Source organism: Meles meles, chromosome 10 (genome assembly GCF_922984935.1).
Source record: "Meles meles chromosome 10, mMelMel3.1 paternal haplotype, whole genome shotgun sequence".
Taxonomy (NCBI): Eukaryota; Metazoa; Chordata; class Mammalia; order Carnivora; family Mustelidae; genus Meles; species Meles meles.
This window is the reverse complement of record NC_060075.1, coordinates 23,392,695-23,411,356: the sequence shown is the minus strand read 5'-3', so window position 1 is coordinate 23,411,356 and position 18,662 is coordinate 23,392,695. Positions and strand designations below refer to the sequence as shown.

Below are 18,662 nucleotides of genomic sequence, written 5' to 3'. Positions count from 1 at the left end.
AAAGATGGATTAGTTTCTTCATTAGAAGACAAGATTGGTTAAAAAAAAAAGAAGACAAGATTGGTAAAGAGTAAAACTACAGAGGTATGAAAGAATTAAAGAAATAACAGAATTGGACGGAGGAAGCATTCTCTACCACCTCCCTTCTCCTCCCCACTATAACCATTTGCTTACTATGGGAAATATTACAGTTGTGTGAATCCTTATAGGAAGGACCCAGTAAAGAGGGAGTCTGAAGATGCAAGTGATAGAATAACCAAGAGATCAAGGTTCCTAAGAATTCCGAAAATGAGATGCAGAGCACCTAGACCTGACAGGAGAAGGGAGAAGCAGTTGGCTATACCTATGCTGAAGTTTTACCAAACCAGAGGTGAAGGGTTGATGGTATAGTATATATAAGAAAATTACTAAATGACAGACCTTGTAATCCAAATCAGATAGAAGTAAAGAGAAGACCTAATGAAGAAACAATAGGAGCCAGTCAATTGAATAAGGTTTTCACGAAATTCAAGAACGAACTCAGGGATTTGTTTAACATGATTGAACTGACTGAACACCTTTGTTTGCCCACAGGTCCCTTCCAAAAAATCCACTAAAATCAGAGTAAAGAGATTTTTAAAAATGCGGGGGAGAAGGGACACCTGGGTGGCTCAGTTGGTTGAGCGGCTGCCTTGCGCTCAGGTCATGATTCCGGGATCCTGGGATCGAGTCCCAAATCAGGCTCCTTGCTCGGCAGGGAGCCTGCTTCTCTCTCTGCCTCTGCCTGCCACTCTGCCTGCTTGTGTGGCCGCGCACTCGCTCTCTCTCTCTTTGACAAATAAATAAATAAAATCTAAAAAAAAAAAAAAATGGGGGGCGGTGCCACAAGGACAGAAAGAATGGAAACATGACTAATATTAACAAAACTGTGAAAACCAGAATGCTAATGGAAGAGTTAACCATCTTAGTAGGTCTGAAAAAGTTTAGGTCTGAAACAGTTGAAACTTTTTCAGAGGAAGGACAGGATGAGAAAGGGGAAGCCAAGAGGGCAAAATGATTCATGTAGCAAATTCCAGTTATACTCAGGAATTAAAAGTACCAGGTACATCTGAAGGCAGATGCACAGGTGGAACAAAAAACAAAGGAATGGGTTCAAAATCCGTATGGGCAGTTAGACTGAGATTTCCCCCCATGACTGAGTGGCCAGGCTACCATCCTCCCACCATCACCGAAGACTCAAGATTTACTTTGGAAAGACTGACGCAGAGGGACTCTGGACTCTTAGCCAACAGACTCACCTAAGGACAAGAATATCATATTGAAAATAGATTAAATTAAAGCCTACATATTTAGTGGTAAGATCCATACCCTGATTCATTCTCCCACCTGCCACTGGCAGCCCCAGCTATAACCAGAGAATAGCTCTCAGGACAAAAGTGATTCAAGAAAAAAAAGCCAACAGAAATACTAGGGAGAAGGAGTAAAAGTTCCCTTCTCAATTAGCCATCAAATGAGGGAGTAAACCAAGAAAAGATCATGAGATCCAGGATTCAATGCATCTGACACAAGAAAGAGAAAATAATTCTCCAGGAGTGTTAAACAGAGATCCCAAGACAACAATTATGCAACAGACCTGGAGAATAACAAGGTCAGACTGGAGCAGGAAGATAGAGACCTCTAGGGAGAGGTTTCCTTCTACCAAAAAAGGAAGCAGATTACCAACGTGAACACACTAAGAGGATATTTACATACTCACAGAGAGTTTTTAACAAATTATAGATATGTAGAACATGAAGCATATGTGAAAGAAAAAGGTAATGACTACCACCAGGAAAAGAAAACTTGCACAAAAAAAGAAAAATTACCATGTTATATATGCTACGTGGTTCACAATGCATGTTGTGTATATTTAACCAAAACTGACAGAACTATATTAGAGAGATGCAACAGAAGAGAAGGTGGAGGGAGCCCAAATCCTCATCTTTCATAGAAGAAAGTCTAAACATAACTGCTCTTTTACATCCTAGGCCTTTTTCTTGTAAAGTTACCATTTTATAACTTTTGAAAGTTTTAAAAGTTTATTTTAAAATATTTTAAGTTTTAGGGGCACCTGAGTGGCTCAGCTGTTAAGCATCTGCCTTTGGCTCGGGTCATGATCCCAGGGTCCTAGGACTGAGCCCCATGTCCAGCTCCCTGCTACGCGGGAAAGCCTGCTTCTCCCTCTCCCACTACCTGTTTGTGTTCCCTCTCTCCCTGTCTCTCTGTAGAATAAATAAATAAAATCTTTTAAAAAATAAAGTAAAATAAAATATTTTAAGTTTTAAAATATAATTACTTTTTGGGGGCGTTTTCTGTTTGTTTGTTTGTTTTTAATTGAGGGAGCACGTGAGTGAGGGGTCAGGGTGCGAGGAGAGAGAATCTTAAGCATGTTCCGGGCCCAGTGCAGAGCCCCATGCAGGGGCTGGATCTCACAACCCTGAGATCATGACCTGAGCCAAAATCAAGAGTGGGAAGCTTAACTGACTGGGCCACCCAAGTACCCCATAACTTTTTAATTTTGATAGAAATTAAAATTATAGATTTCAAAAATTTTCAAAAATTATAGATCTCAAAAAATGCCTACACGTTACTGGAATTCTTAAGCCAACAAACTGGAAGAGTGGGTTGTGATAAGAGCAGATACCTGAGTTAGTGATGTAGGGGCCTGGTGACTTTTTTTTTTTAAGTAGGTTCCACACCCAGCATGGAGCCTAATGTGGAGCCCAACCTGAGTTTTAAACTCAAGACCCTGAGATAAAGACCTGAGCTTAACCAACTTAGCCAGCCAGGCACCGCCCCCCCCCCCCTTTATTTTAAGTAAGCTCTACACCAACATGGGTCTTGAACTCATGACTACAAGACCAAAGGCTGCATATTCTACCAACTGAGCCAGCCAGGCACCCCAGGCTGGTGACTTTCCAAAAATGACAAGATTCAGGGTGCCACTGTGTGACCATGTGGCTGAGTTAGTGACTTGAGGGATTGGTGACTTTTTACTAATGAAAAGATCCAAGATGTGACACTGTAACCATGAGGCTGAGAAAAGGAAGTAAAAGAATTAAGGGGCTGAAATGTCAGCTGAGTTGTGAACCCGGATGCTGAAGCTGCCTAAAAATGATGTGGGAATGCACTAAATGTTTTCCAGGTCCACTTTTCCACTCTTCCCTACTGCTTTTCGCCCCAGTATGTTGACCTATATGGACTAAATCAACAGGTTCCAGTGTCCCCAAGCTTTTGGTTGGGTTTGCTCAAAGAAGAATCCCAGAAGTGTAGGGGAATAAGGTCAATATATTTATTCCTCCAGCCCTCTCCTTGAAAAATCATCTGAGGACTGTGTCCCTTCAAATGAAAACTGCCACTTCTCTCAAGGCAGCCAACTCTGCTCAGTGGGGAGCCTGCTTCCCCTCCCCTCTCTCTGCCTGCCTCTCTGCCTACTTGTGATCTGTCAAATAAATAAATAAAAATCTAAAAAAAAGCTTGGGAATATAAAATGCAAAAATGAGAGAGGGAAGTCAGCAAGATCACCAAGTATACCACACACACACAGAAATAAAGCACAGAAAAACTGGGTATGAAATTTAGAGGAAAGTGGGGCACCTGGGTGGCTCAGTGGGTGAAGCCTCTGCCTTTGGCTGGGGTCATGATTTCAGGGTCCTCGGATGGAGCCCCACATCGGGCTCCCCCTGTTCTGCTGGGAGCCCGCTTGCCCCTCTCTCTCTGCCTGCCTACTTGTGACCTGTCAAATAAATAAATAAAATCTTTTTAAAAAATTAGAGGAAAGTAAGGCACGTGAATCAAAGAATGCAGAGACACAATAGGTTTACCAGGGTGAAATTAAACCCCTAACCCCCTCACTGGATATTCACACAGTCATATGGAATAATCAAGGCAGGACCTTATAAAGAGTCTAAAAGGGGGAAAGAAACAAGGTTAGAGAACAAACGTGCTGCAAGATGTGAACTGCAAGGATTTTCTGAAACCAGAAGTGGTATTTTTCTTTACATCACGTTGCACTCCAAAACACAGAGGAAATTCACGTGTAAAAGAATCTAGAAACCTGAGAAGTTTCGAGAATAACAGACCCAAACTATCACTGTTACTTAGTGAAAAATCAGTAAGGCACAATGAAGTGCAAGGCTACGACTAGTATGGAATTGCCAGACCCCAACACTGGGACACCAAGAGGAGACGGATAAAGCATCCGTTAAGTGGAAGATGGAGAAAGACTGGGACTGGATTTGACTGAAGGAAGACTACACGGGAAAGCAGGGCCTAAGAAGCAAGCGGCAAGCGTACAACTTAAAGAGAACCAGATCGATGCCACAAGCGAGTACGGGACCTACAAATCAGATTGTACGGGGTGGGGAAAGGGCCAGTTCGCGACCGTCCAGCTGCGACTCGCTTCCGAAAAGCGGCGTAAATGTAGCCTCGCAGCCCCACCCCGCGGCGGCAGCTCCTCCCTAAGGAGCATCTCACGAGGCCAACCGCCGTGTTCAAGCTCCAGCTCGAGCCTAGGTCCCACCCCGCCCTTGCCCCGCGGCGCAGAACGGCCTCGCAGGGCCCCTCACCGAACGCTGCAGCTCCCCAAGCCAAAATGAGGCGCGCTCCTTTCCGCTGGGATCTGGGTCGTGGTAAAGCGCCTGCACTGCCTGGTATACGAGCTGCAAAGTCGGCTTTGCCCCTTCCATGGTGGTGGCAGTGGTAGCGGCAGCGACGGCTTTGGCTGTTCTCCCGAGGCTTCTCCGGTTGCTCCGCCTTCAAGCTTCCTTAGTGTGTCGGCCACGGCCGCTCCCTGACTGGCGCCATCTCCTCTTTGGCCGTTACCAGGGCAGAGGGGTTCCCGTGCAAGTTGCCCCCTCGGAAACAGAGGTTAGATTGTATTCGGGTTCCTGGCTTTTTTTCCTATCCTCCCACTAGACTCCAAACTTCTGAGTTCAGACGCCAATACTCGCCTCCTCACCCACTGAATTGCCCTCAGAAGTCTGTCCCCGCACCACATAAACCACGCAGTATACTCAAGCCGCGTTAACCCGGACCGGAAGCTGCCGCACCAATACCTTTGGCACACTTCCGCCTGGTGCAGCTCAAACGCCCTCCTTCCCGGCACACCTCCTCCTGTCTCCCCGCCCCCTCCCGGAAGTGTCCCTGTAGGGCCCGGAGCCGGGAAGAGGCAGCCGGTTGTGGTTCTCTCGGTGACTTGCATACGACTGGAGCGGTATGACCCACGTGTGTTCCATAGCTGAGGCGCTCTTCCGTCCTTGGCAGTGGGTCGGAGGTCTATCCAGGGAATCTCTTCTGACGCCCGTAGACAAGGCGGCTCAACTGAACCATCCGTGCAGTGTCCACAGTACTGGAAATGCAAAGATGACTGAAGACAGGGTGTCTGTGCGGAATCAAGCAATGTGCAAACCTGAAAGTATGTGCTACACTGAGATGAATCCAAAACGCCTACAATCCCTGCTCAGCCCCTTGGCTACTAAGTTCTTAACCCCAAAAAGTAGTTTATTCTATTGCTCAGGACACTCTGAACTCCATAGAATTTACATACATCTTTAGGGTCATTTACACATTGAATTGAATTTTTGCGTATGTCTTTCCGAATCAAAAATCAATGCTCTAACTGTTCTCAGTTCGCAAAAGAAAATAGGAATCCTGGAATCTGCATGCTGAAGAAATTTTGGACAAAATTTGGACAAAAGTATGTTAATGGATTTCGGAACATTGCTGCTAGCCCTTTGCAATAATAAATGCACTATTTGATGAATGTTTAAAATGTGTAAAGCACTGTAGCTAAAAGATCTGATATAATCCTTTTGACAGCTGCACCAACTAAATCCCCATTTTATTTCTTGATTTTTAAAAGTTTTATTTATTTATTTGACAGAGGGACAGGGAGAGAGAACACAAGCAGGGGAAGCAGGAGAGGGAGAAGAAAACTCCCTGCTGAGCAGGGAGCCAAACGTGGGGCTGGATCCCAGGACCCCGGGATCATGACCTGAGCCCAAGACACTTAACCAATTGAGCCACCCAGTGCCTCTAAATCTTCATTTTATAGAATAAGAAGTAGGTAATGTACCTTGCCCAAGGTTACACAGTTCTTAAAGTCAGGATTTGACTGCAAATCAGTTTCACTACCACAAAGCCTGTTAAATAATACAATTCCTATCAGCCTGTGTATTCGTTTCTGAATTGTTATTGTCAGCATATCTGAATTGCCAACATCATAATGAAAACAGTGTTACTGCACAGAATTGATATCATTTCAGACAAGGGAAAAGAAACTTGAAACTCTGGCAACCTAATTCATCCATTCATTCAGAAAAAATTTAGATCATTTTGGTCTCTGTCCTCATGGAGTTTATAGTCTAATTGCAATTCAACTCAATTCAAAACAATTTAAAAGTTCTGTGAATATTCACAAGCTAAAGAATGATGTTGAACCTACCTTGCACATAAATGAAAAAATAAATCCCAGAACCTAAATGTAAGAGCTAAAACTGTAAGACCCTTGGAAGAAAATAGGACTGTATCTTCATGATCTTGGATTAGGCAATAGTTTCTTAGATATGGCACCAAAAGTGCAACAACAACAAGAAAAATAGATAAATTGTACTTCATCAAAACTAAAAATGTTTGTGTGTCAAAGGGCACAATTAAGAAAGTGAAATAAGGGGCCCTTAGGTGGCTCAGTGGGTTAAAGCCTCTGCCTTCCGTGCAGGTCATGATCCCAGAGTCCTGGGATCAAGACCCCCATCGGGCTCTATGCTCAGCAGGGAGCCTGCTTCCCCTCCTCTCTGCCTACTTGTGTGCTCTCTCTCTCTCTGTCAAATAAATACATAAAATCTTTAAAAAAAAAAAAAGTGAAACGACAATCCACAAAATGCAAGAAAATTTCTGCAAATCATGTAACTAAAGGATTACCATCCAGAATGTATAAGGAACTCTTACAATTCAACAATGAAAAGAAAATTCAATTTTTTAAATAGGCAAAGGATTTGAATAGATATTTCTCCAAGGAAGGTATACAAAACCATAATGAGATCCCGCTTCATAGTCCCTAAAATGGCTTAAAAAAAAAAAAAAAAAGCCATTAGTGTTGGTAAGAATGTGGAAAGACCGAAACCCTCACACACTGCTAGTAGGATTATAAATCGGTAACACTGCTTTGAAAAACAGTCTGACAATTCTTCAAAAGGTTAAATTTACCATATGACCCAGCAGTTCCACTCCTAGGTACATACCTATGTACACTTATATATGAATGTTCACAGCATTATTTATAATAGCCAAAAAGTGAAATCAACCCTAAGCCCACCAACTGATAAATGAATAAACAAAATATGATATATCCATACGACAGAATATTAAATATTAAGGGAATGAAGTACCCAATCTGCAAGCTAAGGAGAAAGGCCTCAGGAAAATTTGGTCTCATCAATACGCTGACCCAGGACTTCCAGCCTTCCAACTATGAGAAAATAAGTCTATGTTATTTTAATTTAAAAAATAAAGGAATGAAAATAAACAAAATCTTTAAAAATAAATAAATAAAGGAATGAAATACTGATACAAGCTACAATATGGATGAACCTTGAAAACATACTAAGTGAGGGGTGCCTGGGTGACTCAGTGGGTTAAGCCTCTGCCTGAGGCTCAAGTCATGATCTCAGGGTCCTCGGATCAAGCCCCACATAGGACTCCCTGCTCAGCAGGGAGCCTGCTTCCCTCTCTCTCTCTGACTGCCTCTCTGCCTACTTATGATTTCTCCCTCTGTCAAATAAATAAAAATAAAATCTTAAAAAAATATACTAAGTGAAAACAGCCAAACCCTCCCCCCCCAAAAGTCCACATATGATATGATTTCATTAATTTGAAATACTAGAGTAGGCAAATCTCTAGAAACAGAAAATAGATTAGTGGTTGCCAGGGGGTCAGGGACATGAGGAGAGATGGAATATTCTGGAGTTAGAGAGTGGTGATGGTTGCACAACTTTGCGAATATAAAAACCATTTTTTTAAAAAAAGATTTTATTTATTTATTTGACAGAGAGAGAGAGTGAGAGAGGGAATACAAGCAAGGGGAGTGGGAGAGGGACAAGTTCCTGCTGAGCAGGGAGCCTGATGTAGGGCTTAATGTGGGCCTCAATCCCAGAACCCTGGGATCATGACCTGAACATAAGGCAGATGCTTAATGACTCAGCCACCCAGGCACCCCTAAAAACCACTTTATACATCTTTAGGATGAATGTTATGGTATGTGAATCATATGTCAATAAAACCATTATTTTACAAAGTTTTGTGGTTAGAATTCGTAAAATACCGCGTAGATATTTGGCCAATATTTGCCAAAACAAACAAACAACCCCTCCCATAGTGTCCTACTCCTCTTCATGTCCTCAAACCATTGTCTAATATACAGTGCGTATATAGTAAATGTTTTAAATAACTTGTCTCCTTGCTCTTTAGTCGGAAAAATCAATCTAGTTGCAACACTAAGTGGCTGGAGGAGGGGGAAAAACAGAAGTAAGAAACTTGCAGGGGCACCTGGGTGGCTCAGTCAATTAAGCGTCTGCCTTCAGCTCAGGTCATGATCCTGGGGTTCTAGGCTCGAGCCCCCACAGTGGGCTCTGCACTCAGTGGGGAGTCTGCTTCTTGATCTCCCTCTACTACTCCCCCTGTTTGTGCTTTCTCTCTCTCTGTCAAATAAATAAAATGGTTTAAAAAAAAAACTCGTAATAATCCTGGTGAGATGCGATGGCCTAGAGTGACACAGCAGTGCCGAGGGAGGGAGACATGGATATTTAAGGTGAATTTAGGAAGAACTTTGATATGGTGATTGAGCTTTCGGTTGTGACTACAAGAAAAAGAAACCAGGCTTCTGAGTATGGAACCCAGAAGAAAAAAACAGCTTTTGTAGTAGTGGGGAGGGGTGCAAGGGTGGAGATGATGAGTTTCGCCTTAGCTACATTGAGCACTGAGGCATTTATGAATGAGACAGTAGCATGTGTGAGACTGAAGGCAGGGACGGGGCTGAAGATACAGATTTGAGAGACATTGTGGGTGAACACAAGGAAATGGTTGAAATGAGCCAGGGAGAAGAGGGACTAAGGGAGAGCCTTACAGGTAATCCCTAAAGGACTGGCAAGGAAGTAGAGGTTACAAAGGAGTAGCCAGAGAGGAAAGTGGAGAACCAGGAGAATGTACAGCAAAGAGGTCATCTCTGAAGCAGCATCAAATGCTCCGAAGAGGTCCAACACTGTTCGAATAATACATCTGAAATAAAAGTTTAGAAATATTTGAAATACCTGGGGCACCTGGCTGGCTCAGTTGGTAGAGCATGTGACTCTTGATTTCAGGGTTGTTAAGTTTGAGCCTCATGTTGGGTATAGAGATTACTTAAAATCTTAAAAAGAGAGAGAGAGAGAAATATATAAAATACAGAAAGCTCTACAACTTCTGTCCTAAGGCATGATGGTCACCCTAGGAACACTGAGGGAAAGACCTTGTGGTCATTCTCTCTTCCAGTTCTTTTTTTTTTTTTTTTTAAAGATTCTATTTATTTATTTGGCAGGGGGAGATAGCACAAGCAGGCAGAGAGGCAGGCAGAGGGAGAGGGAGAAGAAGTAGGCTCTCCACTGAGCAGAGAGCCCAATGTGGGGCTGATCCCAGGACCCAGGGATCATGACCTGAGCCGAAAGAAGCCGCTTTACTGACTGAGCCACCCAGGCACCCCTCTCTTCCTCTTCTTATAAGGTCAAAGTCCTATTGGAATAGGGCAGCACTCTTACGATCTCATTTAATCTTAATTACCTCCTAAAAATCCTGTCTGCATTTGCAGTCACAGCGGAGTGAGGGCTTTAAGACACGAATTTGGCGGGAAGGCAATTCGATCCCTAACATCTGCCTCTGCTGGGACCTGGAGAGCCAGGAGAACGCCCTCCTATTCATCCAGAAGAACCAGATAACATCAGACTTCTTTGGCACACAGATGACAGTAAAAACTCAAGCTGTGCTGACGCTCCAGGACAGAGATATGCTGTGCTTAGCTAGAAGACAAAAGCCTCAGATTGGATTTCATAGCTTCCTGCTAGGCTGCCACAGTTTTCTCCGGTAGTTAAAGAACACGTGTAGGGTAAAAAGGAGCATGCGTAGGAATGTTTATCCCCGTGTGGTTTGCCCTCGTGAAAAATGAAAATATCCTAAATTTCCATTGATAAGAAACTGACCATTAGGGTATATGCATACCTTAGATCCCAAGGCAGCCACTGAAAACTGAGTCAAAACTATTGTTAATTTTATTACATATTGATGAGGGACAGGAGCAGAAAAATGTTCACCTTCAGCCCAAAAGGCTGTCCTATAGCCTGCAGAGTTCTGATAAGGATAAAACGAGTGTTGGTTGCTACATTCTAAAAAAAAACGACACGACTGCCTGTGCATCTCACCAATAGTTAATATGAGGCTGAATGAAAAGCACCAGAGAAATCTTGCAAAAGTAGTTTTACGAATAGGAACTCAAAGACATTTATGATCAAATATTCCTTGCACGTCCCCTCCTCCTTGAGCACTATGTATATAACCACCGGCCTCACACAGCAAAAGTGCAGCTCTTTCTGCCCACGGGTTCCGTCCCCATGCTATAATAAGAGCACCTTCTTGCACCGAAAACGTCTCAAGAATTCTTTCTTGGTTCACTCCCGGTCCCACATCGCATATGATAGTGATATTTTGGTTAAACAGAAAAATGTCCTTATATATTTAGAAATACAGACTAGGGGCGCCTGGGTGGCTCAGTGGGTTGAGCCTCTGCCTTCGGCTCAGGTCATGATCCCAGGGTCCTGGGATCGAGCCCCACATCGGGCTCTCTGCTCAGCAGGAGGCCTGCTGCCCCTTCTCTCTCTCTGCCTGCCTTTCTGCGGACTTGTGATCTCTGTCTGTCAAATAAATAAAATTTTTTAAATAAAATATTAAAAAAAAAGAAATACAGACTAAATTATTTAAAGGTGATATGGTACCAAAAAAAAAGAATATATCTGGTCTTTGTCCCCAGTTCCTGTTATAGTGTCTTTAAAAAAAAAAAAAAAAAGTCTTGGAATTTCCTAAGTGATAAGACCGTCTTTGTTATTATAATGAAGGGACTTCTGGTGGCCCTCGGGATGTGGGTTGGTCACCACAAAGACCAATTCAAGCTTTGTTAACTTTGGGCCCAACTGACCTCCTAAAAGGGGAAAGGAGCTAGAAACTGAGTTCAATGATATGACCACTGATTTAATCAATCGAAAAATTTAAGAAATCAGTTTTGATCCTGTTCAAAACTCTGGACATTGAGGGATTCCTGGGTGGATACCCCAAGCCTCCGACTCTTGATTTCACCTCAGGGTCCTGAGACCTAGCCCTAACTCAGGCTGGATGCTGGGTGTGGAGCCTGCTTTAGATTCTCTCTCTTTCTCCCTCTGCCCCTACCCCACCTACCTCAATGAAAAACAAACAAACAAAAACAAAAACAACCCTGGATATTGACTCTCCCGGGAGCTTCTGATGCTGCTGTGCCTGACTCCATGGAGAGCGGGACATGGCAGCTCAGTCTTCCTCTCATGCTTCACCCCATGTGTAGCCTTTATAATAGAACTTGAATCGTGAGTGTTGCACTTTCCTGAGTTCTATGAGTTGTTCTAGCAAATTACTAAACCTGTGGGAATTATGGGAACCCCTAAATCTGTAGCCAGTTGGTCAGGAGTGCAGGTGGCCTGGACTGCAGCGAGGCTGGCATCTGAAGTGAAGGCCGTCTTGTGGGAGACTGAGCTTCAGCCTGTGGAGTCTGATACTAACTCCCGGTGGCTAATGTCAGAATTGAATTCTGCATCCCGTCCCCCCTCCCCCGCCCACACACAGATGAAGGAAATACATGTTAAGACAACACATGTTAACAATTGTGGGGCGCCTCGGTGGCTCAGTCAGTGAAGCGTCTGCCTTTGGCTCAGGTCATGATCCCACCTGGATCCTGGGATCCAGCCCAGTGTCGGGCTCCCTGCCCAGTGGGAAACTTGCTTCTCCCTCTCCCTCTGCTCCCCCAACTTGTGTGTGCTCTCTCTCGCTCGCTCACTAGCTCTACCTTAAATAAATAATTGAAAATCTTTTTTAAAAATGTTAACAATTGTTAAAAGGGGACTGGTAAAAGTGTCACTCTATTATTCTATTTTCTATATGTCTGAAATTTTCCAAATTAAAAAAAAAAAGTCAAAACTGGGGGAAAAAAATCAAAGATGTCAGAAAATCTTACTAGAGCCTCTGCCTTCAGCTCAGGTCATGATCCCAGGGTCCTGGAATCGAGCCCCACATCAGGCTCCCTGCTCAGTGGGAAGCCTACTTCTTCCTCCTCTCTCTCTCTGCCTATCTGTGATCTCTGTCAAATAAATAAATAAATAAAATCTTTAAAAAAAGAAAGAAAGAAAGAAAGAAAATCCTACTAGAAACGGAAGCAGGGATGCCCGGGTGGTTCAGTTGGTTAAGTGTCTGCCTTTGACTCAGGTCTTGATTCCTGGGTGCTGGGATCGAATCCTGAAATGGGCTTCTTGCTCAGCAGGGAGCCTGCCTCTTCCTCTGATGCTCCCCTGCTTGTGCTCTCTTTCTCTCTGACAAATAAATAAATAAAACATATTTTTTTAAAGTTAAAAAACAAAACAGAAGCAGGTTTTGCTCAGCATGTGAAAAGACCCATTGGTAAAACATGATATCTCTATTTGTGTACAGGCAAGAAGACGGGTCTGCGAGGATATTCACCAAAATGTTAACAATGTTTTTTTTCTAGTGATGGGATTTTGAGTGGTTTATACTTTCTTATCACCGCTTGATATATTCCATATTTCTTCATTTTTTTGGCTACTACTTCCATTAACATGTAGGCTCTGGGCAAAGAGGGACTGTTTTGATCACTATCATACCCTCTGTGCTTTAAATGCTGGCAAATGGCACACTCACAACAATTATTTGTTGAATGCATTAATAATGATTATATAAATTGAATTTTCTTTATAATGGTTATTTACATTTTTAACCAACATATTTTATCAAAAACAACACAGCTGGGGTGCCTGGCTGGCTCCGTTGGTAGAGACCCTTCATCTCAGGGTCATGAGTTCAAGCCCCAAGTCAGGCAGGGAGCCTACTTAAAAAAAAATAAAATAAAATAAATAAAAATACGGGGGCACCTGGGTGCCTCAGTCAGCTCAGTGTCCAACTCCTGATTTCGGCTCAGGTCATGATCTCAGGGTCCTGAGACTGAGCCTCACATGGGGCTCCACTCTCTGCTGGGAGTCTGCTTGAGATTCTCTCCCTCTCCCTCTGCCCCGACTTGGTAGAATAAATAACTAAATATTAAAATCAATAAATATTTTTTAAAATAATAAGAAATTAAAAAAAAAATTTTTAATTAAAAAAACAACACAGCTGCCTTTCCCCCTCCCCCCCCAAACGATGACACTATATAAACTCAAAGAAGTCGTAACCATCAGGGACCAGTGTAGATTAAATCTTGGTGGCTATTTGCCAAGAAAAACTGCACATCATGAGCCTCTCCTGGCCCTTCTCCCCACTACTCAACCCTTAGGACACATGTTCTAGACCAAACGCCTTCAGCTTCACAACCCGAGATAGACATAAACCCAGCATTGGACAAATCTCTTTTCCCTCAATTAAACCCACATTAAGGGATCGCGTGCTGAGGACAGCATCTGCCTTTGGCTGCCTCTCCACTCAGAGTGCCTCCAGCCCTGGCCAGTTTTTCACCCAATTTCACTTGCCAAGCAAATTCAAGCTGGTGGAAGAGGCTGGGAGAGGGGGGTTGTGAACAGACATTATGAATTTCTTTTCTTTTCTTTTTTTTTTTTTTGAGATCATGAATTTCTATGGAAAGATGAGAGCACAAATAAAGTGTTCACAGTCTGAAGGAACCTTGTTTAAAGATGTTCTGAAGGGGGGCACCTGGGTGGCTCAGTGGGTTAAGCCTCTGCCTTCAGCTCAGGTCATGATCTCCGGGTCCTGGGATCAAGACCCGCATTGGGCCCTCTGCTTGGCAGGGAGCCTGCTTCTTCCTCCTCCTCCTCTCTCTACCTCCCTCTATGCCTACTTGTGATCTCTCTCTGTCAAATAAATAAATAAAATCTTTAAAAAAAAAAAAGATGTTCTGAAGGACAGTTCTGACGTAATGGGGTGGGAAAGCACTGAGCAGGTTTGAATTTTTCTTGACATTAACAAAGTGAGATTTGTTTTATTTAATTTATTGTTGTTGTTCTTGTTATTTTGTGCCTGGTATCCTGCAGTTCAGATACCAAAAAAGGGAGATTCATTTTAGCAAAGCACATCCACTACTGCTCAGAGAACCCAGAGGCAATGAAAAAAGGCAAACACAGTTCCGGAAGGTTCCACCAAACTCCCCTAGCATCCTGCTCTTCTACCTCCTACAAGGTCTTCCTTCCTCTGTTGAGCTTCTCTTTGGAACTCAGCTTGGGGTAAGGGGAGTAGCTTCCTCCCGACAAGATTAATTTTTAGAAGACATAATATATCCACATTTATTGACACTTAGCCCACTTTTCCTTCAGGCTTTTAAGCAATGCATTGGGACTGGAGCGATCCAAATTGTTGCCCAACCAGGCTGAAGGGAAAATGCGCTTCCCTCACAAATGCAGAAGGCCCCCCACTTGGCTATACGGAAAGAAAAAGAACTTGTGTGGCGTGGTGGAAAGAGGCTTGTCCTAAAATCAGACCCCGGTGCCAATACCAGCACCACTTTTTTCTAGCCAGGTGACTCTAACTAAGTTAACTGCTGTCCTAAGTTGGACTCTCCTGCCAAAAGTGGTCCTGAGAGTTACCCATCATGCTCAAGCAGGACCCAGGAAGACCAGGTGAAAGTGCTTTAGAAAGGCTTAGTGTAAACAACTGTTAAAGTTATTAAATACCGTTTTACAAATATGTGAAGTCACGCAGTCTCTTCTGGTTTATGAAGAGACTTAGAAACCACAGGTTTTTACCCCAAACCAACAGGCTTTGCAAATACTGGAGGAACCTTGTGTTTAATGAGCCGCCCAGGCAATAAGCAAGCCAGAGGCTTGGTTACCTCACCAGCCCAGCACCTGTAACCACGGTCACATGGGTCATGCTGCCTTTCTCCCCCTGCCTCCACTTCCCTGGGCTCTTGCTTCCTGAAGAACTTAGGTGTTTATTTTTTGTTAAAGATCTTATTTATTTGACACAGAGAGAGAGATCAGAAGTAGGCAGAGAGGCAGGCAGAGAGGGAGGCAGAGAGGGAGGAGGAAGCAGGCTCCCCACTGAGCAGATAGCTCGATGCGGGGCTCAATCCCAGGACACTGAGATCATGACCTGAGCTCTAGGCAGGAACTTAACCCACTGAGCCACCCAGGTGGCCCAGAACTTGGGTATTTAGATCCACCTCTGACTCTCACCTTCCAGGCCACTCTGCTTAGCAGGTGCTGAGAACATACCCGTTCTGGTTCCAAGCAAGTGCTTCTAGGCTGCAGGGCCTGTTTCAAATGAGGAAACCTTAAGTCTTCATCCTTGTCCTCCAGCCTTCTAGATCGATCGACAGCCTCAGACATTCCGACTTCCCTCTTCCCCCAAGGCCTAAATACTTCATCTTCCGGGACTCCAACTTCCGTGGCTGATCCCTTTCTAATTGTCACGGTCCTGTCAACCCAGATGCACTTTAATTTTGGCCTGGGGTACCTCCTTAGACCAGTGAAGTCAGAAACCCTGGGGCTAGGTCTGAAGGTCCAATTGAGGCACTTTGAGGTTCCCAGGTGATTTTAATATGCAACTCCTTTAGTAGTCACGCCTTCATTTTGCTACAGAAGTTTCTCAGCAGGGGAGCTACTGACATTTGGGGAAGGACAATTCTTTGTGTAGTTCTGACCCAACTATTGTAGAATGTAGCATACTCATCACAGTGACAACCGAACCTGCATCAAACACCCCCATTTGCTAGTCTCGCCTCCTTTTTTGCACCCACCCCCTAAAGTGAAAGCCCTTCCCTTCCTGCCCCAGGCCTCACGTGACCAATTGTTGTAGTTGGCTCAGGACCTAGGGGTTTCCCGGGACACGAGACTTTCAGTGCTGAAACTAGGAAAGTCCCAGCTAAACCATGATGCTTAGTCACCCTAGATTTTCTTCTGTCACCACCCATAAAGGTCATTGCTTTTTCTTCCATCTCAACCTCACCTCCCTCCATTCAAAGATTGTTGACACAAACCAGGCCACCTGAGTATCTCCCCCAGAATCTTCAACTGGCATTGGATGCTGGTCTCAATTTGGCTAGTGTTTAATAATAATAATAATAATAATAATAATAATAATAATAATTTGGGAATTGTTGGTGGCCATTTTCTGCCTTGACAACTACTGTGGGCTGCAGGGAGGATGGGCAGTGCCAAAAGTCTCTCTGTAGCAACAGAGCAAACACACACCCAGAAAGAGCAGAGGGGAGGAGAGTCTTCCTGGCTTTCCCCACAGTGCTCGAGTGAGGATCAAACTTGAGACTCCACCAGCATGCATCACCAGAGAGTTCCTGAGGACACAGACTTCTGGGCCCCACGGTCAGAGTTTTGATTCAGTAGGTCTGGGTGTGGCTGGAAGATCTGCTTTTCTAAGGAGTTCCCAGGGAGTACTGATGCTGCGAGTTAGGGGCTCCTAGGAGGAGGGCCCCTGCTCTGGGACAGGGTCCTCTAAGAGTCCTCTGAGGGCCCAGAGGCATGGCCTAGAGTTACAGGAGTCTGATCTTTCCAATAACTTTTTTTCCTAAATAGCTTTATGGAGTTGTAATTCACATACCACACAATTCACCCCCTTAAAGTGTACCATTCAATGATTTTCAGATATGTACAACCATCACCAATTTTAGACCATTTCAACACCTCAAAAGAAATCCCAGGCCCTTTAGGGGCCACTCCTCTTGCCACTGGGCTTCCCTCCCCGCCCCAGCTGTAAGCAACCGCTCATCTAAAGATTTTTTTTCTTTGACAGAGATAGAGTCACAAGTAGGCAGAGTGGCAGGCAGAGAGAGAGGAGATGCAGGCTCCCTGACGAGCAAAGAGCCCGAAGCGGGGCTCGATGCGGGGCTCAATCCCAGGACCCCGGGATCATGACCTGAGCTGAAGGCAGAGCCTTTAACCCACTGAGCCACCCAGGCGCCCAACCACTAAGCTACTTTCTCTATATAGGACACCTGAACAGCATGGGGTGAGGGGCACTGACTCCATGTACTGTTGAAAATCTGCATTTAGGGATGCCTGGGTGGCTCAGTCAGTTAAGCAGCTGCCTTCAGCTTGGGTCATGATTCTGGGGTCCTGGGATGGAGTCCTACATCGGGCTCCTTGCTCAGCAGGGAGCCTGCTTCTCTCTCTGCCTCTGCCTGCCACTCTGCCTACTTGTGCTCTCCCTCTGATGAAAATCTGCATTTAACTTTGATTCCCAGACTATTAATAACCTACTGTTGATTGGAAGCCTTACCAATAACATAAACAGTCGATTAACACATATTTTGTATGTTATGTATATTATACATACTCTCTTTTTAAAAATACTTCATTTATTTGAGACTGAGAGAAAGAGAGAGAGAGAGAGAGCGAGCGAGCAGGGGGAGTGAGAGGAGAAGCAAACTCCCCACTGAGCGGGGAGCCTGATGCACAGCTCGATCCTAGGACTCTGGGATCATGATCTGAGCCAAAGGCAGATGCTTAATTGAGCCACCCAGGCGCCCGTATACACTCTCTTTTTATGATAAGCCAGAGAAAAGAAAACGTTGATAAAAACATAAGGAAGAGAATATACATTTGCTGTGCTGTACTGCACTTATTGAAAAAAAATCCACAGTGCAAACCTGCACAGTGCAAACCTGTGTTGTTCAAGGGTTTACTGTACTTAGATCTCCCTGTTTTGGACATTCCGTATGAATGGAATTACGTCATATGGAGCTTTTTGTGACTGGAGCCTTTCACTTAGCATGTTTTCCAGATTCATCCACACTGTAGTATGATTGATCAGTTCTTCATTTCCTTTTTTTAAAGATTTTATTTATTTCAGAGAGAGAGAGAGTGAAAGCATGAGCGGGGGGGGGGGCAGAGGAAGAAGCAGACTCCTCGCTGAGCAGAGAGCCCCACATGGGGCTCCATCCCAGGACCTGGGGATCATGACCTGAGCCAAAGGCAGCCTCTGAACCGACAGAGCCACCCCGGTGCCCCTATCTTTTTATTATTGAGTTGTAACAGTTTTTGTATATTCTGGATGCAACTCCCTTAGCAAATACATGATTTGCAAATATTTTCTCCTATGAGCTATCTTTTCACTTTCTTGATGGTGTCCACTGAATGTGTGTGTCCTCTCAAAATGCATATAATGAAACCCTAAACCCCAATGTGATGGTAGTAGGATGTGGGACCCTTGCGAAATGCTTAGGTCGTGAGAGTGGAACCCACATGAGTGAGGTTATGCTCTTATGAAAGAGACCACAGAGCTCCCTAGTCTCTTCTGGCACAGGAGTACACAATGAGAAGTCTGTGACCCAGAAGAGGGCCCTCACCTGACCACGCTGGTACCCTGATTGCAGACTTCCTGCCTCCAGAACTATGAGAAATAAA

The 18,662-nt window shown here is 44.2% G+C and overlaps 1 protein-coding gene across 2 annotated transcripts in view; it reads right to left on the bottom strand.

Annotated features, from left to right (window-relative positions):
* TNPO3 (transportin 3) overlaps positions 1–5,054 on the bottom strand; it is an 86,472-nt gene extending 81,418 nt beyond the window's left edge. Inside the window, exon 1 of one of the 2 annotated variants that reach the window (XM_046020502.1) lies at positions 4,587–5,054. Coding sequence is in view for 1 of the 2 variants with exons in the window: in XM_046020501.1 (XP_045876457.1) it covers positions 4,587–4,706 (120 nt within the window). In the remaining variant the exon portion in view is untranslated. The remainder of the gene's footprint in view (positions 1–4,586) is intronic. The other variant, XM_046020501.1, reaches the window with a different exon arrangement.
* Between the last annotated feature and the right edge of the window lie 13,608 nt (positions 5,055–18,662).